Below are 24,640 nucleotides of genomic sequence, written 5' to 3'. Positions count from 1 at the left end.
GTGATCAATGGATTAATAAAAAGTCTCCGGTTAAGGAGAGGATTAAGTTTAAGACCCTTTGCTATGCCCATTGCATCGCTCAGGACAAAGGTCCTGAATACTTAAAAAATCTCCTTACTATACACCGTCCAACCCGGAACCTAAGATCATCTGGCATGATGCTATTCAAACTTCCCCGAATCATCAGGGCCAAAATGGGAGGAAGATCCTTTAGGTATTTAGCTTCTAAATACTGGAATGCGCTCCCGCTCCACTTGCAGATGGAGCCATCTGAACTGATATTTTGTGCAAAACTGTAAACTTACTTGTTCCCCAACATGTAAACCTCCCCCGAGACTCTTTTTCTACAGCTCCTCCGGATCTCTGTATTGTATTAGCAGTTAGCGCGGGGACACACAGTTCTGTGCAGCCAGGCGCTTTATAAATGTATTATTATTATTATTATTATTATTATTATGTGAGGGACTAATTGTTGGAGAATTTCCACACAGTTATTGTAGAGCATAAGTCTCTTCTCCAGTGTCCAAATTTCGACTTGGGTAGTTGCTTCAGAACAGCACTAAAGCAAGTGCTTCTTCTTCCTACACATCACTATTAGCCAACTTAAAAGCGCCCCCTTACAAGTGGGTAGGCAATCTGCATGGATCCTCCTCACTCCTGAGTAGACATGTAATTGTCAGGAAGCCGAAGGGTTAGTTAAGGGAGTAAAACAGTATTACCTCAAATCACACGACAATGGGGAACAAGAAGCAGAAATCTGAGTTTGCATTGATTTCAGCATATTATTCCAGATTTTCAATTAGAATTTTACAAAGACTGTGTACCTGCTATCAAACACACCCCATCCATGGTGTTTCTGTGGGACTTGTAATCCAAACGGGCCAGGTAACTGCAGTTACTGGACTCATCAAATGGGATTGTAAGGCCCTTGTAATGACTGCCCTAATGGAATTGTTACCTCTGTCCCTTCATATGAAGGTGGCTAAGTTACTTATTGTTCTCGGTGTCCACCACTTTACCTTAAACAGATATTTGGAGGTGGGTTGTTTGCCTCGGTTTTTTGTGCATGCAACACATCCAGCTCGTTTTACCATTAGATCAAGTTTCTGAAATACTTCAGGATCAATGCACAGACCACACAGGCTCGCGGTTGATAGGTTGATCTTACTGCCCTATGGGTGGCCAGGCAATGGAAGCAATCATTTTTCGCGATGTTGTTTTGAGTACCTAACAAAGATCAAGGACTATGGGGTGCCCTACTTATGGTGACTAGCATATTTTTCTATCCCAATGAACCACTCTTGAAATCCCCATCAACTGATCCCCACATTCTTCATAAAACATATGAAATATTGTATACACCACTGTAAATACTACCACGCTGACAATAATATTTGTTATCACATGGTTGGTGGCAGACTGCAGTGTGTTTTTTGTTTTGCATTTCCGTTTTGTCACTGACTGCATACTGACTAACTAGTAACAGACAGCTTTTTCTCCAAGCACACGGTCACTATCTATGATAGACAAACATCTAATAGAGAGTACGTTTTGGCTATAAGTAGGCACAAAATTTAGCATATTGTTCAATGACTGTGTGCTTTTATTGATAATTAAATCAGACCGTGCTTTGGCACATAATGTGACGGCACCCTGATTTAGATATGTTTGCTTACCAGATTTCTGACCTAGTCCCCAAGGGTAGGCCCTACCTTGATCATTACATTGCAGGTGCTGCGAGAGAGCGTCAAATTGATTGAGAAAACTACTCCATATTCTTTTGATTAACTCAAACCACAAATCACAATATATTAAATACAATCACAGGAAAATGTAGAAGATGGTTAAATCTGATGACTAGACGAGGAGCCCCACTGCAGAGCTATACAACAAGGTAATAATAGTCAAAACATATAGCAATAGAGAGTGTAGAACAGTTCACCTTAATATATAGTGAGGGCAGGCAAAAAAGAATGATTTCCAATGCATCTTTGCTAAATTTCATGTTTTAATGTTTGCAAGGCATGGCAACTTCATGAACTTTTAACCCACAAATAGTGGAGAAGACTTCTGCAAACAAGACCTGGCCCCACAAAATAGTCTAACTTATGAATAAGTGTCTCTTCATTCACAGGTGAAGTTAAGCACCCAATAAGTCATCACAAGTGCACTGTCAACCATCTATGTATTCAGCCATCCACGTATTCATTCTTGCATTCACCCACTTACCCAGCCACAAAAAATATATAAGTCAACAAGCATACACAACAACATTAACTAAAAGAGTAAAAGAGCAAAAAAAAGGAAAGATGCCACTGCCTGAGAGCGGCATACATAGGCTTGCAATACAAAAACAAGCATTGGTATAGCCAATAGGTCTCACCTTTGGGACATTATAAGTATTTAGCCATGCAACAGTTGGTGTTGCACCAAGGATATTATGCAGCATAATTAAATACTTATAAGGTCCCAAAGGCGAGACCTATTGGCTATGCCAATGCTGGTTATATAGCGCCACTTGTCAATGAAATGATTCAGTTCAGCCCTGCTCCAGCTTACCATTTCTATGCTTAGCTCCTCATCAAATAAACTAAAATGACAACAGAAGGTGAGAACGGGAAGGGCCTAAGCGGCACAAAGAAAACAGCGCCTCGAGCGGGCAGGCGCAGGTCAGGCGCGGACCAGGAGCTTTGCGGATTAGTATTTCACCCACACCTATCACTTTATCCATCTACTATACATTTACAGTCACAACCCCGGGCAAGGGTATGGCGATGGGTGTTGATGAATGATGATCCACACTATACAGGAAGTTGACAACGAGGCAGCTGCAAAGCAAAGGAGGCCAGGCAGGTGCCTCATCTCAGAGAGGTAAAGACAATTAGGCATTTGGGGGAAACTGGAGCATACGAGGCGTGAATGTTTGGGATACTTGTTAGGGGGGGGGTGGGAGGGCTCCCCTCCCAAAAAAATCAATGGTATTAAAATTCCTCAAGGGTACCTACCCCACGGGAATTGGGGATGCGAATACAGAGACAAGAGTTCGCATCTCACAGACCACTAGGAGAAAAGACGCGGGTGGGGAGTTAAAGCCCCTAAATACAGACTCCGTAGAACCAGCACATATTGCACATGACTTCCCTTTCACTAGCTGAATGCTCCAACATATAACCTGGGTTCACCACGGGGGGCATACAGCATCCCTTATTACAGCCTCACAACAGCTGGACTCCACCATGTGAGCGTTGCCGCAGCATTAGCCTCAAGTGTTTGTAAAGAAAATACAGCGCCTTGCCTTGGAGTGCTCGTGCACCACTCTGTATCCACGGCAATCTCCCATGCTTTGGTATTCCCAACTCAGAGCACTCTAGGGGCCTGGGTGTTTTGGCGCTTTAGAAAAACCCAAAAGAAAATCTGCAACATCCATACATGTAAGAGAGTGAGGCTACAGTCAGGGAGCGCTTGATCCAGACCAAGGGTAAGGAAATAACCCAAAAACGCTCTATGGACCGCCACAGGCCACCTTACCATCTGCAATATACATATGACCACTTTTGTGCAAAGAGAGCTATATATCCAGGCCGCCTCACATAAGAACATAAACATAAAGTCCAGGACAAAGTCCCTGCACTAGTACACCAACAGCAGTGCCTAAATAAAACCACTTGTCAGTGCACCAAAGCAAAGAGCGCTATATCCGGGCAACACTTACAAAGCCATAACCCTGGGACTTGCCAATCTGACAGTCGGTAATGACTACGGCCTCCTCGATGTCCCCGAACACCTCGAAGTACTTCCTGAGTGAGGCTTCGGTAGTGTGGTAGGGGAGGCCGCCAACAAAGAACTTGGCCAGGTGGTATCCTTCTGCAGCGTGTGCATGGCGGAGGGGAGACTGTGCATTGGCAGGCTCTGGAGCAGCATGAGACAGGGACTGTGGGCACCCGTGGGCGGCAGCGCTGTGTGGGGGAAGATGAAATCCGAACGAGCAGAGCAGAAAGTGGGAGCAGGGAGCATGCATGCCCTAAACCGCCGAGACTCACCTGCACCTTGCGACGGCACTTCTCCGGTCTCCCTCTTCGGCTTGGGAGACCGGCAACGTCGACGGCGGCGGTTCCCTCCAGGCCACGGGAGCCCCGCGGGCGCCGCCATACTGCTTGCCGTCTTCCTTCTTCCCCCGGGCTGCGGGGGGCGGGCACTTCCGGCCGGCCGCGCTAGGATTGGCCGGCCGGCCAGTCACGGGGCGGGAAACGGGGGAGAAGAGACGCAGTAGTGCCGGCAATGCCGGACCAGACACGGGGGCGTTCCCGGCGTCCCGTGACGTCGGCAAAAGCCAAAGAATCTCGGGAACGCCCCTGTGTCTGGTCCGGCATTGACGGACAGGCCCCTCGTCCAATGGCAAGGCTCCGTTTACGGAGCCAGCCAATCAACGACGAGGGCCGAACCAAGCCACACTATTCTTCTCATCAGGTTTTCGCCTGCGCCGAAAAGATGCGCAGAGCGCATCTTTGGCGAGGCAAAACCTAAAAAGGACTTGAGGGATGCTCTCTACTCCCTATATAATAAAGAGAGGATTGACTCAGAATCTGCGAAATCATCTGTTCGCAACTATATGTCTATCGAACAGTATTGTCACCCTCTGCATATATATATCTCACTTTACCAATGAGTCGCTGGGACAGGAGCTTACTATGCCGCCTAAGAGCTGGAACTGTCATATTTGCACTTTGCTTTCCGCTCGGTTACCACCCCAACCTCAATCAAATATTATGCCCCTGTGATGGGAGGAGTGGTCAATCAATTATACATTTTCTATTTTTCTGTAAGTATTATACTAAATACTCTAAGAGGCTTTTTAACCCCTATTGTGAAAAGAGACGGCCCATTAGTTTGGAGGAGGCCTATCTGTGTATAGTAAATCTGGATGATGTAGATTTGATCTTTCGCACATGCACTTTTCTTAGAATAGCAAATAGAACACGTAGGTCTATGTTGGACCCTTGAGTCTCTGGATAATTGTCAAAAGTTTTTTACGGCCTTAGTAATATTTCTTTCCCAATTAAATTACTTTTAATAGGCTTTTTTTTATACAATTTTTTCAAAAGCTTTTTAATGATCATATGATATTGCTGTATAATTATCTATAGTCATATCTCCTTAAATTCATAGACTGCTGTTTGTATTTATGATTTTGTGCTTTTATGAGTACTAAGGTACCCGAATAAAGTTTATGAAATGAATTGAACAAAGACATCTTGTGCTCCACATAAATCAACAATACAGATAGGAGTTAAGATGTGGTTGTCAACAACGTTTTGACCCCCAACAAAGGTTATGGGATCATCATCATCAGGACTAGACAATCAAGAAATGCCTGAGAAGTTGCAGTGAATCAAGAGAATATCTGCTGGGAAGGATGCCCCAGTCACAGAGGGGGAAACAATGTCTAAAGAATTGGACACATGGGAATTCTCGATAAGTTCCATGGCAAGTGCTAAAAAGAGCAGGGATAGGGCCAACCCTGATGTATCCCTATGCCGAGGACCAAACTGTCTAAGCGGCTCTGTCCCACTCGCACCCTGCCAGGGGGCTCAGTGTAAAGTAGTTGTATCCATCTTTGGAACAGGGGACCAAACCCAATGACCCGCAGGACCTAGAGAAGGTACCCCCAGTCCAGTGTATCGAATGCCTATTACAAGTCAATAGAGATCAGGGCCATGTTGTCCTTGTGATACTCGAACTCATGCAGTACGAGGGTTAACCGCCTATGGTTCATCGCTGTGTTGGCGGACCAGGATTAACCCCCACTGGTACTCATGGACCAAAGCGGTCATATTGGGGGGGGGGGGGGGGGGGGGGGGGTTCAGGCGATTGGCAAGCATTTTACACAGGAGTGCTTGATAGGATCCAATTAGAAGTTCCACAGATGATACATCAATCAATGTACTTATATGAGAACATGCATGTTCGCATCAACCATGTGTATATCTACTGCTGGTTAAGCTTCTTTACTAAAATGGGTTTCTTTTTAAACCCCTGCCATTCACATACTTGTCAATCCACACATCTCTTGGCATGGCATTTCTGATTTACAGCATTTAGAATCACTCACAAACCCTAATTTCTGTTTTTATCCTAATTTCTGTTCTGGTCCACATTTAAAAAATAAACACAGACGGGAATATAAATGGTTTTTAGCCTGTATTTATCTGTAAAACTGATAACAGGGAGACTTAACATTCGAGGTTTTTAGTGAGGCGGGGTTATAAGAAATTTAATGTTTTGCGATCTAGCTTTGCACCTGTCCTAATACAACAGCCTCTCTTAATTGAGACCACGGTTTCTTTCTGCGCCCCCCAGTGATGAATGATAAATCCTAGTATTCCAAGAAGTGACTCAACAAAGAAATGGCGTTGTTCTGGCAGAATACACTCCACGCCCCATTCGGTCAAGAATTTACTTCAGCTCAAGCAATTAGTCATAAGCTCAAACGAAGCTGCAGTTGATTGACAGTGTCTTTCATAACCAGGACCCTGCTACTTAACATTCATGCAGCTGACCTAATTAGCGGTAGCAGGTACCGGGCAGACTGAGGAACAGCAGGGCGTGAGCACCAGTCCTGCCTTTCTTTTATAGTAGCTGTTCCCGCACACAGTCCTCTTTCTACCGCTATTAAGGCTCACCATTGTGTATAGGATCCTTTATCTACGTAAACAGGCCACTCCCCCAACTTCTCACTAAGCAGACTGAGGTAGCCGAGCACCGAACAGCAGCTGTGGTCGAGCATCAGCTGCCGGTGCCTACCTGGCTGAGCTCGCTGGCGGAACTGGGAGCCGGGCGGAGTAGGCGGCTAGCGTCAAGACGCCACCTGTAGCGGCGCAGCCTCAGGCCGCGGGGAGTGAGTGGCCATGTGGAGCTTCGGTCGTGCGCGCTGATCTTGGGCGCTTAGTGTGGGCTCAGCTAACCCCGCCGGCGCCCATTGTGACCTGGCGGAGGGCTGAGCCCGGGGAGGAGAACTGAACGGCACTGGGCGGAGAGCATGGCCAACCAGCCCGTCATTCTCAATGTGTACGACATGGTGAGTGGTGGTAGTAGGATGGGTGGAGGGGTTGAAGGGAGAGCACGAAACTGCCACTCCACGGTAAAATATTATAATTGCATTTAAAGAGCACTTTTACGGTGACAAGGCCATGTGGGATTTGAGTTCTGTGTATAACAATGATATGATATGCAGCTTTGCTTCTAATGAGATGAATGGTCTATGTATGGTGGGGGCATACATCGTTTGTGTGAATTTTTGAGGGTCACTGGAGATGTGTACGGCGAAGCTCCAACGTAGCCGATATCGTGTGTATCGTTTCTAGTTATATTTTGCCTTTTTACTCCGCATTAGTCTGCAAGCCTGGACTTTTAATTGTAACCTCTCACTGTTCCAATTCGAGGCTCACAGAACCCAGAATTAAAGTTTAATTTATTGGCTCACATTGGCACGCATGCATAGTATCAATTTGACACCTGCAGGAGAGATGTTTGTGCGATTGTGTCACGAGACTTGTCTGTACCTCTGTAATAGCAAGGGGGGTATGTATGAGAGGCGTAAGTGTGTGCATTTGGGGTCAGAGATGCGTGCGTTAGCTCCGAGGTGCGTGTGTTTTGGATATGTAAATATTGCTCTTTAAGGTAGGCCAGAGGTGGTGTGGAGTAAAGTGTACAGGAACCGGTGAGCGGTCAGATAGCAGTTTTGAGGCAGCTGAACACCTTCAAGTTAGTACCTGTTTGGAGAAGGAAGGAGTCCTGCAGTTATGTGGCGGTGCTGAGGCTGACTAAGAGATGAGTCAGAGGAACGAAAATTGCCAATAGTGAATGAGTAACCCGTGTAGCTTTTGCACTAACATGCCATTTTCCTTCCACATAAAGTCGTTTTACACTTGTGGTACCCAATTTGATTGTTTGCTAGCGTTTCTCTTTTGTATACAGGATTAGTGGTTCTCATCGGTTTCATTTTACCACATTTCTGATAATTGGTGAAATCACTAAATGTAATTAATGTATACAACACACATGACCCTCACTCAAATTATTTTTTTGTAACTAATTTTTATAACAATTCTTTGTGAAATGACGTTCTCACAGTTTCAAAATAGGTGTAATGTCTCCCAAGTGAAGAACACAACAGAGACAATAAAAGGAAGTAAAACAGATATTGTGTACCCATGTTCACAATGGTCTAGGGTTTGCTCTTGTTGCCTAGTTGCAATAACAAAATAACATGTTGAAGTCCTTCATAGAGTTGCATATTTGAGTTTTCATACTTATTTTTGTATCACTTTTCAATTTCTAACTACAACCATGTTTCTGAAATAATGTCCTTTTTAAGGACCTTGTTTTTTACTATTATGTCTTGGAATAAATTACTTTAACCATAGTTACTGAGTGATGGTGATTGCTAATGTGCTGCTTACCCGTTCCTTCAGTGCACTAAGGAGAGGGCAGGAAGTATAGAAGGGGATGATTTATTTAACATAAAGGTTAACCTGCATATTTTTCTACAAATAGATTAGTCATATTTTTGTTACAGTTATATCAGTTTACGCCTAGTGCGGATGGTGGGCTTCTCTTTGGGGGCCATATGGTCACAACGTTGTTAAGTAGCTAGGTTCTTCCTTACTTTGTCATTTGGTTCTTGTTCAGAGTGGTAGAAACCCTGTCCGAAGAAGGCTGGCTTGTTTTTTAGGTATCTGTGTTTAAGTATGGGTTTTGGCAGTGCAGCTGTGAAAAATGTTATTGCTTGAAAATGTATGTGGCGTGAACTCTGTCTGCCCCTTCAAACCATTGGCTTACTTTGAAAAAGCCTCAAGCCAATGCTGAAAGAGACTGATCTATTATGTCTCTGGTTAGTCTAGTAGAGTTTTCATTTCTCACCTAAATCTGTTGGCTATTTGCATGCATCCGGCTCCCTCCAAACAAGTGGTTCTATTGAACTGAATGAGGGACTGCTTCACAACTACCTTCTCTGGCCACTCCTGATTGCTCCCCCCCATTAGAGTGTCCCACTCTAATGTTCAAGCACTGACTGCATTAGCATAGTAAATCAAGAAAAAGAATGTGTGTGATCGTCTTTCCATCGTATTATAGCACTCCCTGATATTTTCCATGCTTTTTGTCCTCTTACCATCAGGCCTTTATAGGTCGAGGCATACGGTCTGGTTTTGTGTGCTTTAAAGTTGTTTGAAGGATCATTTTCAGGGTGCTATTGCTATTACAGTCCAAATGGGATCATGCCAAGGCTGTAACTAGGTTTGCAATGTGATGGATGTATAATATGGATGTGACTCCTGAAGATATGCATTTGGGTGACCTGCTGTTTGACACTGTATCCCTATCTATGGACTATAAAAGAAAGCAGATTGCAAGGTTAGGGCTTTTCTTAATAACGTTGGTTGAAGAATTTATCCTCTAAGTGTTTGCAAAATTGCAAATTCTTCCAACTTAGTACTTTTTAAAATCTTTGCATCCTATGCATTGTGCAAAATCCTCAAGATTTTTAATAAGGAAACTACTGGTCAAACTGCCCACCCTGCAGTGAGAAATTGTTTTTGGTGCAGCGAAGAGTTATGTAGGACAGTGGGTAGATGCTGTCACTTAACAGCAGCCCCCTGTTTCAGACCCCATTCTTTACTGCCTGTAGTTAGCGCTTACCCCAGCTCTTCCAAATGGTTTGCTTACATGTACCCTGCACCACACACTGTTCACCCGTGTGCCCAAATTGTGTGGGGATGGTTGGGAGGGCCAGATTTCTTTTCACAGGGCATCCTGTAGCAGGAAATTCTGAACTGCAGTGGGTCAGGCAGAGTCGCTATATTTCTGGCCAAGGCTGAGGTAAAGTTTAAGGTTTTTCTTCACCAGGCCTTATTGTCCAGTGGCATTAGCCAGTTGAAGGGTAGCTGGCTTTTGGTACATCTTGCCAAAGTGTAATACTTTGGTCTCTGAACTGTTGAGGCACAGGTTACCTTCCCTAATCCACTTGTTATGTTGTGATGGGATGTTTCCAGACCCACTGTCCAGACAGAGCATTTTCCTCTATAAGTTTAATGGTGACTTCCCTCATCACTGCCACGGATGACATCTTCATTAATCTGGCAAGAGGAAACACAGCGGTCCTCGTCTTCCTAGACTTCTCTGTAGCATTTGATACAGTTTCCCACCCTATTCTCATCCAACACATACACTACATCGGACTCCAAGGACACGCACCTCAATGGATCTGCTTCTTCCTGACTTTAACGACCCAGTCAGTTAGCCTGGCACCACAATCCTCTGACGTCTGTGACCTCATCTGCGGAGTTCTACAGTGATTTTCCCTGAGTACGACCCTCTTCTACACATACATGATCCCTGAAGCCAGCATTATCCACTCTTACAATAACCGTATTCTCTCCTCTGCCGACAACAAGCACCTCATTCTCTCCCTCACGGACAAGCCTTCCAGTACAGAATCAAATTAAGTGCCTGCATAACTGAAATCTCCTACTGGATGAAGACAAACTGTCTAAAGCTGAACACTGATGAGACTGAAACTGTGAACTTCGGGAACAGCTCAATCCTGTGGGACTACACCTGGTGGCCAGCTGTGCTAGTGCAGACACCCACGCCAAGAACCTGGATCATCATAAACAGCAAACTCAATATGACCGCCCATGTCATTGTCTTCACTGCCTCATACTTTCATACCCTGAAAATGCTGAGGAGGATTTTTAAATGGCTCCCAATCAGCACTCGGAAAACTGTCTCACACACCTTGTGGGAAGCAAGCTGGACTGTGGGAACATTATCTATGTCTGGATCAACAAACAACTTGCCGGAGACTGCAGACCATTCCAAACTCTGCATCCAGAATCACTCTCAGCCTCCCACTCAGATCACACCATACATGGCTCCCCATTCACAAACAAGCACAATTCACACTCCTCACCCACACTTTCAAAGCACTACATAACACTGACTTTTGCACAATTGCACTGATGGCTCTGAAGCTGTCTCGTGCAGTGCTGTAGTTGTATCAACAACTAGCATGTCCTCTAATGTTTCAGATGGTTACTCTAGTCTAGAAATGTACAGACTGTGCTGGTCTAAAGATTTTACTCTAGGCAGAATGCATCTTTTTAATTTTATTTATTTATTTTCCTTTTAAAACAAATGGAAAATGCAACATGTAATTGTGAGCTAGCAGTGTTTCATCTATCATAGTCTATTGATAACTTAGTTGGTAACATGAGAGAATAAACAGTACAATATCCTAATTGATAAAACAGAGTGCCCATTTACGAATTTAAAGCTACTTTTCCAGTGGATTAGCTGAAACCAAAGTGTTGTCATGATCCACCATATGTTTTGAATTTTTTTTGGACATCTTTTCCTAGTGTAGATGGGAGGCTTGGACAATAGGTTTCCTGCCTTGGGAGGTGCTAGCATCACCCCAGACAGGATTTTGTGGATTGGGATAGGGAGGGCTGAAAGGATTGAGACACTGCCTGGGGCACACAAGGTGTCCCATGCATAGGCCAGTTCAAACCGGTGCTGGGGCACTCCAGCCCCAGCTCTGGCGCGAAACTGGACAAAGGGAAAAGGGTGTAACCACCCCCTTCCCTGGTCCCACCTGTAGGAGGGACCTAGCAGGCAATCCAGCCCCTAAGATTGGTATATAGGTAGGAGCTGAGTCTAGAGACTTTAGATTATCCTGACTTAAACACTGAAACGAAACTCTGGACCTTCATCACTCTACTTTGGAAGAAGACGACTGAAGAATCTCCCTTGTGGTCAAGAAGTGACCACCCGCACAAGCAGGCACCATCCAGCGATCGACGACTTGCTTTGCCGCCGCCTCCCGCCCGAGCCTGACAAGAACCGGATTCCCAGACATCCAACAGCCCGATCCACAGTCCCTGTAAAGCTGAGACCCGTGAAGGCGATGAGAGACGTGGGACCGGCCATCTTGAAAAGTCTATGATCTGCTAACTGTGCAGCCCCCCGAGGCCCTCCTCGAAGCTGTGCATTGGGGATTGAGAAGCCCCAGCCCCGAGCAGCATCTGCACCAAAGATCAGCCCTGCACACTCCACGAGTTCTGCATGGGGCCCTTTCGTATTTTCCTGCTCTACGTGTCTACCCGGTCACTTGCCCGTTGGCTAGTAGCCATCTTGGCGACAATACTTTGAATTTCCACCGCTGGTCTGGTTGCTCCAGACTGGCCCTTGCTTCCCTCAAAAGAAGCAGCCCCTCAGACCTTGCTGGTCTGAGTAAGAAGCCTACTTCGTATCCTGCGTGGGTTGCTTTTGCCAAGGCTTGTTGACTCCAATCCTGAAGCCGACACCGCCGACAGCGAGAGCCTTCATGGGACAGTCCGTGCCGGACTCCTGGTCGTCGTCGATGACTCCTGATCCACGTGGCTGCAGAGACAAGCTTCCCATCAGCACCTGATTGCAACGCAACATCACCTGGTTCCATCCTGGTCACTGGCTAGTGACCCAGACTCTGTCCCCTCTGCTTTCAGGTCCTCTTCATCTTCGATCCACCCTTGGATCCAACCGGACTCTTCTCTTCTGGCCGCCTGCAACATCTTTTCTCCAAGGCTTCATAGATCTCCACGACGAAACCCAACACACTTTTGGAGCTATGCACCCGCTTCCTGTGGGTTAGGTAACGCGAGTACTACGGTGATCCTGTAAAGGTTTACACTCCTAGTTTCAAGTGGTTAAGTTCTAGTCCAGTCGGAAGACTCCCAAATCTTTAACTTTTAACTTTTACGCACCCATTGACTTCTATGTGTGAATGCGTGTGCCTTTAGACACTGCACACACATCCCGTGGGCCTCCTACTCCCGAACCATTGTTAGATCAGTGTAGCCCCAGCGATTCCCAAGGCCCTAGGCCTTACCATTGTTCGTGACGTGGTACTTATACCACTTTTTTAGTATATGGTTTAGCGGGCTGTGGTAAATATTTAATTTACCGTCTTAATTTCTATGCAGGTAAGTACTTAATCAATAATAACTCAATCGGAAAGAAAGAGGCAGAGTCCGTGGTGTTAGAGTTCTTAGGGGTTTTATTCCTTAAAAAGGAATCGTTCTAGAACTGGATATCATGTTCCTGCAACCACAGGGGTTCAGGAAGGGATAGAGCAATATTTTATTGACAATACATAGCTTATATACTTGAGTTGCATTATGGAAACCAATACAGTAGGCGTAACAGCTGAGAGAAACAAGATAACAGCATGATAACAGCATCCGCGTGTTAGCAATACGTAATTAGAAGGCGTGAACTGGGCGTGAACACAGAGGTGTGTGCTAGAAACGTCACAAGTAGGTGTCACAAGTGGGTGGCAACAAAGCAGAATCTTGTAATGTCAGCAGAAATCAGAGGCATGGATGCGCGCGCAGCTGCATGACGTATGATTGACGTGAAACGGACGGGTGCAGGGGACTTTGACATTTACACTGGCGGAAAGAGACAGAAGTCTGGCATGTCAGATCAACTCGTACTTCTATCATATCTGATATCTGATGTTTGGGAACCATACTATCTAGAGGGAAAGGTCTCTTGGGCAGAGGCTACTCTATACTGACTGTGAGTGCGTGTATAAGCGCCTGAGTGTCTGCATGAGATGCGAGGGGCATGGGCCTTCCATGGTAACAGAGGCTATGAATTACTTGCACGGAGACAGTGAGGCCGGGCCCTTTGCTCTGCAGCTGGGGGAATGTTTACTTAAACTAGTAGGCAGGAATGCATTTTCGAGGAGCGGAACAGATAATTCGAAGGTTGAATACAGTCTTGGCAGGCAGCAGGCTGAGCTAAGCGCCATGAGCCGCACAGGGAGTAAGGCAGAGGTCACGGGTAAACAGACAGCCTAGGCTGAAGTTTTCGGAGTCAGAAAACAAGAAAAAGGCTCGATGGCAGAATTCGGGGCCTACTTTGCCAGAGCTGAAAAACGTGTAAAGTACACCATAAAAAGACGTTGGCAAGGCATACTTAGAAACGGAATATTCAACCCATTCAGGGTGGGTCTGAAAGAGGACATGTTAACGTTGGACGCAAATGTATTTGCGTCTTCATAGCTGGCACAGGAGGGAAGTTACATGCATTTTAAACTGGTACATGGAGACGGTGGGGTACACGTTAGGGAACATTTCTCGACCATAAAATTTATATTTCCTCATTCCCTCCTTGTTCCCTACGGACCCTTCATGATATATCGATTCTCATAAACCGATCAGTCTGTTCTTGTAACATCATTTGCTCTTCTTTCTTCTTTTCGCGTTTTAAGTGAAAACTGGAATGTTCGATGCACGAAGTGACGCACAGGCCACAAATCGCTGGCCCACACTGTAGGCACAGGCAGCAACTGAATACTATAGCAAGGGCAATGCCCAGGAAGGATAGGATCTTCCATCCCCAAGCGGTCAACGTTGTCCAGAACCAACCGGACCAAGTCCAGGTGCCTGGATTCTGATGTATCAAACTTGCAATTTTATGAAGACGTGTAATAGCTTGATATACTGTAGGCGCGTTTTCTGGAATGAAAATACAGCAACTTGACCCGATGACCTTACAAGCTCCGCCTCTGTCTGCCAAGATGACGTCAATAACAAGACGATTCTGAAGGACAACAACCCGCATGGCGGACTGCTCCTCTGTTAAGTTACCTAGGGCGGAGGCAGTTTCATTCACTACAGCTTCAAGTGTTCTAGTTAATCTGCGAATTAGTTTACTATTTTGGACGGGGCCTGTGAAGAAAAAGAAACCTTTATTGAAATCTGTGTATTGCTCCCATGCCGTTTCAGTATAGTCGACAATCGGGAGATCTCTTCGGAGTCTATTCTTTACTAGATTTGTATTTCTGTGATAGTCAGGAGGAGCTAGGAAAACAGGTGGCAGAAGGAATGCAATGTAACAGGTACCATCCCAATCTGGAGGTAAGCGTATGTATGCGGTATGACCACAAACAAAGTAGGAATGACGGGTAGCTCTAAAAGAAGATTTGCCTTGATCACTGAATTCGACCACAGTAGTACATTTACTATGACCTAAGTGTACGGAACCTTTCTTACTGACACATAATTCACCAGTGACTGGTAATACTGACATAGCAGAGAGAACTGGTGCAGTTTCGGATTCAACAGTAAGAATCATAAGGTTAATGGTATAATTACCTAATCCATATACTTCATTTTCTAGATCAGTTCCTATTCTAATGGGAAGTCCCTTCTTGTCAGGATAACAGGCATTAAGCAGAACTAAGTTCAAGTTTCCCCAAACCCAGCTCCCTTTAAAAACAGCAATATCAGGATCTACGGAATTAATTATTCTAAACCATGCTCCACAGGAGCCATTGTGAGTAAACGGATACGGAAAGAGGGGCAGAACTCCCTTGTATTTCTGGTAGGGAGGGAGTCGGCCACATATCCAACAGTTTGTAGCATTATTAGTCTGATGGGAGTGATGTAACATACTAATGAATGTATTGTTGCGCAGCGCAAGTCTGTAAGATAGTTCATGGGGCGGTAACTCACTAAAAGAATGTTCAGCAGTGACATTGTAAGCAGATTGTTCACGCTTGAAAATAGGATAATATATAGAAAGCAATATACTTGCAACAATAATCAGAAGACTTAGAAAAAACATAATCAATAATGTCACTATACAGTGACTACGTAGTGATTTACAATATGCGTGTTTCTTGAGTTGTTTCTCTCTCTCTCTATCTCGATCTAGGGGATACATGTCAGAAACTATTTAACCGATTCACCTAGGGGAGGACTTAAACAATTAAACTGTCTGACTTGCTAGATCCGAGTTTCAGTTTATACTCCTCTTGGGGAGTTGTCTCTTGTTTCGGAACTTTAAAGTCACTAGGTTCGATACAGTCTTTGGAAGGGGTGGACGAGTCTTTTCCTGGCATTAGTTCATTGTATTTTTTCACATGACTTGTGTGGATCCACCCCTTTCTGCCTTCGATTTTAATAGCGGTCCTCGTGGTGAGAAGGACGGTCTTCGGCTCTTTCCAGCGGGGCTCCAGCGGACTTTTCCTGTCGAAGTTCCTAATCAGGACCAGATCGCCGGGACGGACATCATGCGGCTTTACATCAGTGTTGTCAGGGAAGGCTGCGGCAACGTGTGAACGACATGATTGGAGTGCAGACATCAAGGAGGCAAGGTAATCTGTCAGCATATTACAATCAACATCGGTAATTTTCTTCGGTATGGGCGTCCCCCACATATTCGGTGGCCTGCCAAAGACCACTTCATACGGGGATAGTCCTGATCGCGAGTGGGCGACCATCCTCATATAGAATAATGCAACTGGCAGGGCGACTATCCAGTCGACCCCTTTTTCTTTACAAACTTTAGCAAGACGGGTCTTTAATGTCTGGTTATGCCTCTCTACAAGGCCTGCGGCTTCGGGATGTCGGACACAATGGAATTTCCACTGATATCCTAGCAGCAAGGAAACCTGCTTCATCAATTCGGATGAGAATGGCTGTCCGTTATCTGAGTACACGACACGGGGCAAGCCGTACCGTGGGAAGAATTCACGAACCAGCTGCCTGGCAGTGGTCGGGGCAGTGTAATCCGAGACTGGATATGCTTCGGTCCAACGGGAAAGTGCACAAACAATTACGAGGACATATTTGAATCCTCGACAACGGTCCATCTGGATATAATCCATCTGGAGGACTTCAAAAGGGTGATCGGGAGGATGAAATCCACCTTGCTCTACAGGGACGCTTTTACCTGGATTGAACTGACAACAGATCATGCAAGTACGCACTTTCTGTTTTGCTGCTGCTCGTAAGTGTTTGTTATACCAGAGATTCTGTAAACTGTCTAACATTGCTTTCTCTCCTAGATGTGCTGGACTATGTGCTGTATTGATTATGACTTGAACCATAGAGTCGGGGAGAAACCATGTAGATTTTCCCTTCGTCATCCATCCTTGATCTGTCTGAATCCCTCCTAGTTCGGTCCATTTCTTTATTTCATCTGCAGTAGCATGTGTCTGAATATCGATTACATCTAGGGCGGGATCCCTAACTGTCATACAATGTGTCGGTACTATTGTCTTTGTCACGTCAGTTGTCTGAGTATGAGTCAATGCTGTATGTTTTGCTGTCTGGTCTGCCAGGTCGTTACCCTGGGAAACGGAATCAGTAACTTTAGTATGTGCTTTACACTTCATGACGGATATACCTGAAGGCAGATGTATTGCTTCTAACAGTGCTTGAATGAGGGGACCGTGCTGGATCTTGGCACCATGAGAGGTCAAGAAACCTCGTTCTTGCCATAACATTCCGAAGTCGTGTACAACTCCGAACGCATAACGGGAATCAGTGTATATGTTAACATTTCTGTTCTTGGCTAGTATACAGGCTCGGGTCAGAGCAATAAGCTCTGCCGCTTGAGCGGACAGTGTATCAATACGGTATGTTTCTTTTACTTCGGTTTCAGTGGTCACGGCATACGCGGCCACTAATTCTCCTGTACTTGTTCTCATACATGAACCATCCACGTAAAGTGTCAGGTCTGGATTTGTCAATGGAACATCGGTTAAGTCTCGTCTGGGCTTTGTTACTGCATTAATGATCTCTATACAATCATGCGGGGCTGGATCTGTCATAATTGAAGGTAACAATGTTGCGGGGTTCAGAATACTGCAGCGTCTGATTTCTATGTGTGGCTGGAATAGTGTTAATTCATAACCTGTCAGTCGTGCTATAGTCAAGTGTTGAGTCTGGGTTCTGTTTAAAAGAACCTCTACAGAATGTGGAACTTGTACTGTTAATTGATGTCCTAAAACAATTGAGTCGCTCTGTCTGATTGCTAGTGCTGTTGCTGCTACGGATTTCAAGCACGCAGGGAGTGCCTGGGCTACTGAATCCAATGTACTTGAAAAATAAGCGCAAGGCTTATGTGAACCTGCTTGATCTTGAGTGAGGACAGACAACGCTGTACCATCACGTTCTGTAACAAAAAGTGTAAAAGGTTTGCTGTAACATGGTGTCGCTAAAACTGGTGCTTGACATAAAGCTTTCTTTAATTCTTCAAAGGCTTGTGTATGTTCCTGAGTCCAAGGAAGGGCAGTCGAAGTCGCTGCCTCCTGTGTTGTCAACTGAATGAGTGGTTTAGCTAGAAATGCATACTGAGGAATCCATTGTCTACAGTACGAGGTGAGGCCTATAAAGGCCCGCACTTCCTTTTGTGTCTGGGGTTGTGGCATATTTACAATTAACTGAATGCGATCAGGAGTGAGCTGTCTCCCCACTTTGGACAGCAAGTGACCCAAGTACACAACTTGCTGAACACAGAATTGTAGCTTCGAAGGGGATACCTTGTGTCCCTTGTCGGCCAGAAAATGTAAAACTGTCAGTGATGCTTGCTCACATTCGGGCTCACTTCGTGCGGTGATCAGTAGATCATCGACGTATTGCAGTAAAGCGGTGTTAACTGGCATTTGAATACAATCTAGTTGTCTTTTCAGTGCTTGACTATAGATGCTGGGGCTTTCTGTGAATCCTTGAGGTGCGCGTGAAAATTTGAAACTTCGTCCATTTAAACTGAATCCGAAGAGGTATTGGCTCTCTGGATCAATAGGCACACTGAAGAAGGCGTTCTTGAGGTCAATTACAGTAAAGAACGTTGCTTCTGGATCAATAGCAGTCAATAGGGAAGAGATGTCGGGAACCACAGGGTACTGTGGGACGATACATTTATTCAGTTCTCGTAAATCAATCACCAGCCGATATACTGGTGGAGCATTGGGATCAGTACGTTTAAGAATCGGAATGATAGGGGAATTGCAGATATTGGAGTCGGTCTCTACGACCACTCCTTGGGCTATAAGCTCTTCAATGATTTCCAGTAAAGCCACTACAGCATCGGGTGGTAACTTGTATTGTCTGATGCGCGGCAAAACAACTCCTGGTCTGAGTGTAACACGGTATGGTGTAATGTGCATGCAGCCTACATCGGTTGGGCCTTGTGCCCACAGGTGTTTCGGTACATTTTTCAATCTGGCATCAAATTCTCGTAATACATAGTGACCTTTAAAGTCACGCAAGAAAAGTCTAACTCCTTCTGGAGAACAACATATCACTGCTCCTAGAGCCTTCAATGTCTTTATTCCTAACAAGTTTTCTGGACATGATTTCGTAAGCAATAGGTCTGTAACACGTGATAATGGACCCACAGCCAAGGGAACTGGTTCTGATACCTCATTTACAATAGGCTGTCCTGAAAAACCAAGGGAAACATTCTGTGAGCCTGAGAGGGGTGCCCCTGGGACTTCGTCATGGCTGATTGTTGTGCGGCTTGCCCCTGTGTCAATTAAAAATTTTCTGTCTTTTCCCAATACTTGACTGTGTACATAAGGACCCTCTTGATCCACAGGAATCTCAATAAGAGGCAAGCCAACTTCCCTCTCTAGGCTGTTTCATGTGTATCGCTGATAATCGGGATAATCAGATTGGGCATACTGGCACATCTGCCGTGAAACTTGCTGCGTTGCGGCTATGGGCTGTGACTGTGACTGTGATACCGTTGCGGTCTGTGCTGTATGTGGAGCATGCATAGGTTGGGAATTCGGTGAAGTCTGTTGCTGAACCTGGTCTTGTCTAGGTGGATGCGGTCTTTCCTTAGTTTTACCTGTTGCTATATTATGTTGCAGGACTGGACAATCATGTACATAGTGACCTGGCTTCTTGCAATAGTTGCATGTCCCTTTAACGGGAGCTGCGGCATTTCCTGTCTGGGCCGTACCCTTTCTTTGGCCGTCGGCTGGAACCGACTGGGCCACTAACATTTTCATTTTCGTGTCTTTCATACGTTTCTGTTCATGATCCTGTTCTTCTCTAATTCTGTTCTGATGATATTGTAACATTTGTAACATTTGTGATGGCGTATTTGCTTGCCATGTACTTTCAACTTTATATACGCGATTCTTAACTGCTATCAGGGAATTTTCTACTAACTTTGATACAAAAAGGTGCGGGTACGACTCGCTACTTGGTTTAAGACCACTATTAATAATGAAACATTTCTCGAATCTTGAATAGAAGTCACTAGTATCTTCATCTGGTTTCTGTTTACAGGCTGAGATTGCATCCCAGTCTTCCTTTCTAGTTGTCAGTAATCTTGGCAGAACCTGTACTATTAAACCTGGTAATGCTTTAGTTTTTTCCCCAAGGCCTAGCCCTGGGGTACGTTTTTCCTCCTCGTCTTCTATTTCTGCCCATACAATCTTTTTGTCTCCCACCTCCCATTCTTTTTCCTTGAGTTTCTTGTAGATGCCCGTGGGCAGCAGTACCTTTAACATTTTCATGATATCTTCATATGTGTAATCCCCCATCAGTAACATGTCTTTAAGTTCTCTGTGAAAACCTGCAGGGTCTTTATCGTGGCAGGGTACTAGCTTTTTCATTTCCAATAATTCTAACTTGGTCAGAGGTGTGTGTACATACACACGTTTCAGATTATTATCGGTACCCATAACTGGATGTACTTCTCGTAAAGGGTTCTGACTTTCAATACCATGTAGACGTTCCATATGATACATTTTTCTTCCTGGGGGCGGAGCGGAAACATATTGTGAACCTAAAAAGGTATTATATCTGTGTCGTTGTTCTAGAATTATTTGTATTAACTTGGTACTCAGACCTCTCCATCTATCCATGAGTAGTGCTTCTAATATATCGTGTAAGGGACCTGGATCAGAATGTTGGTTTCTGTATAACGTGAGGAGGTGCTGAATCATGTATACACCTGCTAATTTCTGTTCGCCTGGAGATAGGTTCAGAAATGTCTGTGCTACTGTGTCATCATTATATATATTAGGATTGTCAGCCCATAATACTGCTGACCGGGCTAGTTCTTGTTCATCCATAGAATTGAGTATGTGGTACCCCATTCGTTCTCGAAGCATTTTATCAGTGTCTTGGAACTGATGTTCAGGAGAATTCGGTTTTGATATACCAGAGAGAAAAACTCTCTTGCTTTCTGGACGGATGCTTTTCCTAAGATAAGTTCCCTTACCTACATACGCAATCGTATCTGTAGTTTTTTCTGGCTCTTCAGGTTCTTCCTCCTCCTCGGAGGAGGCTTTCTCTTTTTCTCTTTCATGTATTTCTATTACTGTTTTTCTTATTCTCTTGTACATACTGGCTATGCAACCCCCTTTATCATGTTTCCCTTCGGATATATTTTGACCCCACTTGCTTAGTGCTTCCATTTCATCCTGATCTGTCTCAGGCCTGTCTCGTTCTCTTATTAGACAATTTATGAAAAAAGTAATATATATGCTTGAGTGTCAACTTTCTGATGTGCCATGGCCTCCTTAATACTGTCAGGGTCTTCCCCAGTCTGGACAAAATGATATATTCTATCTAGGCGCTCTTTCATTCCTGAGAATAATATTAGGTAATCTGTAGCTTGTCGCAATCGTAGTGATGCTATCAACATCCTATCGTCTTTGCCGGGTACTGGATCGTATCTGCAAACTGGAAGCGGTTCTTTGAGTATGTCGAGACGGGGTGATTGGAACGTAAAAGGATTCTGCATATCCCTAAGCTGTAATCTGTGTGTTGGTGGCGGGGTCTGGTAACCCCCGGTCGCACCTCCTGAGGCGAAAGCTTGGACATTATCTCTCCGTGGAGTCTGTATGTGTACTTGAACTTGTCTTTTAGTAGGATCAGGTAGAAGCGGTTTCGGTATATCAATCTTAGGTGCAGGAAGTGGTGGAGGTGGGGGAACGGCGGACTGTTGAACGGGGAAACCTGATTGCGATAATGGCGGGGTAGGGTCTGGAGGCGGGTTGCCACCTCCGTCACCGTCAGTAGGCGGGACGCGGGCACGTGGATTGGTGTAAGCGGGTGCTACATCCTCTAGATAGGAATTCAGGAATATGTCTTTAGTAGTTCTATGATTTACTTTAGTCGGAACTAATGGTGGCGGCAGATTTTTCGGTATTTCTGAAGTGGCCTCAGGCGAACCCTCGGCCACTAGATACATGCCATTTACGAGATTGTTTCGTGCACGGTCTATTTGCTCTGATTTCACTCGGATCCCTTCAGTAACTAATTCGTTTTCTTGGGCCTTATCTGATTCTTTAAGTCTGTCTTCTTTACGGAGTGCTTTTTCAGCACGTTTATGTGATTCCTTACGCCAAAATTCTATGGCGTCTTTCTGCGATTGTCTGGCTTTCTTTTTCCATAGTGCTTCTTCTACCTTCATGATGCACACGGCATCCCATGTTCCTGTAACTGGCCATTTGTGTTTCTCGTCTAAGTGCTTAGTATAATCGGCCCATAAGTCTAGATACAATATGGCGTCTATGCCATGCTTGTGGTACATAAAATTTCCAGGAGTGTCCCTAGGGGGGATCGGAATTTCTTCTTCTAGTATCCCTTGCCTAGTTCCTATCTGCTTTAACTTGTTGAAAAACGGCATCTTGTTTACTTAATACTGAATGCTCAATCCTTGCTACTTAATACTGAATACAGCTAGTTACACAAGAACACAATACTGCACATAAAAAAACAGTCACACTCATACCACGACATTAATCACATGGAAGACATTTGAGACGTATATGACTACCCCCTATATCGGATGTACTGCTAAACAGCACAGATACACTGCCAAGAACAGTGCAAAAACTTGAAAAAAAACTGATATACTGCTAAACAGTACAGATACACTGCCTAAAACAGTGCAGACCGCGTTTGTGTACGTCTTGATACGTCCCAGCAATGGTACTCACCGGGAAGCACGGAAATCGGAAGGCCTCGGATAACTCGACTGGACTGGACCGGACTGGACTCGACTCGACACGTGGATACTTCGGAAAACTGGTGGGCCTCTTGACACCTCGGACCTTGCTTCTTTCGGCTAGGCTCTGGTCGGGATCCTCCGCACTCCTCACCGCCTCGTCTGGGTGCTGATCGCAGTCTTCGTCACCTCCGTGGGCCAGAGGGAGATACAGGAAATCCTGCCAGTACGCGTAGTTTCCGTCTAACTGATGGCAGGGGACAGAGCTTGCAACGCACCAACCGGCGCGTGGGGTGGGGGAGGGGTCCCTGTTCGGGCGCCAAAATAATGTGGTAAATATTTAATTTACCGTCTTAATTTCTATGCAGGTAAGTACTTAATCAATAATAACTCAATCGGAAAGAAAGAGGCAGAGTCCGTGGTGTTAGAGTTCTTAGGGGTTTTATTCCTTAAAAAGGAATCGTTCTAGAACTGGATATCATGTTCCTGCAACCACAGGGGTTCAGGAAGGGATAGAGCAATATTTTATTGACAATACATAGCTTATATACTTGAGTTGCATTATGGAAACCAATACAGTAGGCGTAACAGCTGAGAGAAACAAGATAACAGCATGATAACAGCATCCGCGTGTTAGCAATACGTAATTAGAAGGCGTGAACTGGGCGTGAACACAGAGGTGTGTGCTAGAAACGTCACAAGTAGGTGTCACAAGTGGGTGGCAACAAAGCAGAATCTTGTAATGTCAGCAGAAATCAGAGGCATGGATGCGCGCGCAGCTGCATGACGTATGATTGACGTGAAACAGACGGGTGCAGGGGACTTTGACATTTACACTGGCGGAAAGAGACAGAAGTCTGGCATGTCAGATCAACTCGTACTTCTATCATATCTGATATCTGATGTTTGGGAACCATACTATCTAGAGGGAAAGGTCTCTTGGGCAGAGGCTACTCTATACTGACTGTGAGTGCGTGTATAAGCGCCTGAGTGTCTGCATGAGATGCGAGGGGCATGGGCCTTCCATGGTAACAGAGGCTATGAATTACTTGCACGGAGACAGTGAGGCCGGGCCCTTTGCTCTGCAGCTGGGGGAATGTTTACTTAAACTAGTAGGCAGGAATGCATTTTCGAGGAGCGGAACAGATAATTCGAAGGTTGAATACAGTCTTGGCAGGCAGCAGGCTGAGCTAAGCGCCATGAGCCGCACAGGGAGTAAGGCAGAGGTCACGGGTACACAGACAGCCTAGGCTGAAGTTTTCGGAGTCAGAAAACAAGAAAAAGGCTCGATGGCAGAATTCGGGGCCTACTTTGCCAGAGCTGAAAAACGTGTAAAGTACACCATAAAAAGACGTTGGCAAGGCATACTTAGAAACGGAATATTCAACCCATTCAGGGTGGGTCTGAAAGAGGACATGTTAACGTTGGACGCAAATGTATTTGCGTCTTCATAGCTGGCACAGGAGGGAAGTTACATGCATTTTAAACTGGTACATGGAGACGGTGGGGTACACGTTAGGGAACATTTCTCGACCATAAAATTTATATTTCCTCAGGGCCACCCCGGCCTATCCATATTTGTGCAACCTTTGTATGTTATATTAAGTTACTTGTTTTGCGCTTGTGCTTCTGTGCTCATAAAAAGTTCAGGGGTTTGTTTAGAAATAAATACATATATATTTTGAATATATATCCTGTGTGGTGTCCTTTCATTTGGTATTAAAGGGATTTCATATGGTAAAAGAGCTGGCTTCACATGCCCTCTTGAGTTTAGCCTAAGACTGCTGTGTCCATGCTACCCCTAGGATAGCTGGTCTATAAGGTTGAC

The 24,640-nt window shown here is 45.1% G+C and overlaps 1 protein-coding gene across 1 annotated transcript in view; it reads left to right on the top strand.

Annotated features, from left to right (window-relative positions):
- Nucleotides 1–6,730: 6,730 nt before the first annotated feature.
- The window catches only part of DESI2 (desumoylating isopeptidase 2), a 234,368-nt gene continuing 216,458 nt past the window's right edge, over nucleotides 6,731–24,640 (top strand). Inside the window, exon 1 of the mRNA XM_086926841.1 lies at nucleotides 6,731–7,075. Within this exon, the coding sequence (XP_086782967.1) occupies nucleotides 7,037–7,075 (39 nt within the window). The 5' untranslated portion in view covers nucleotides 6,731–7,036. The remainder of the gene's footprint in view (nucleotides 7,076–24,640) is intronic.

This window comes from Lissotriton vulgaris, chromosome 6 (genome assembly GCF_964263255.1).
Source record: "Lissotriton vulgaris chromosome 6, aLisVul1.2, whole genome shotgun sequence".
Lineage (NCBI taxonomy): Eukaryota > Metazoa > Chordata > Amphibia > Caudata > Salamandridae > Lissotriton > Lissotriton vulgaris.
Note: the sequence above shows the minus strand (reverse complement) of the source record. Positions and strands in the feature narration are given on the sequence as shown.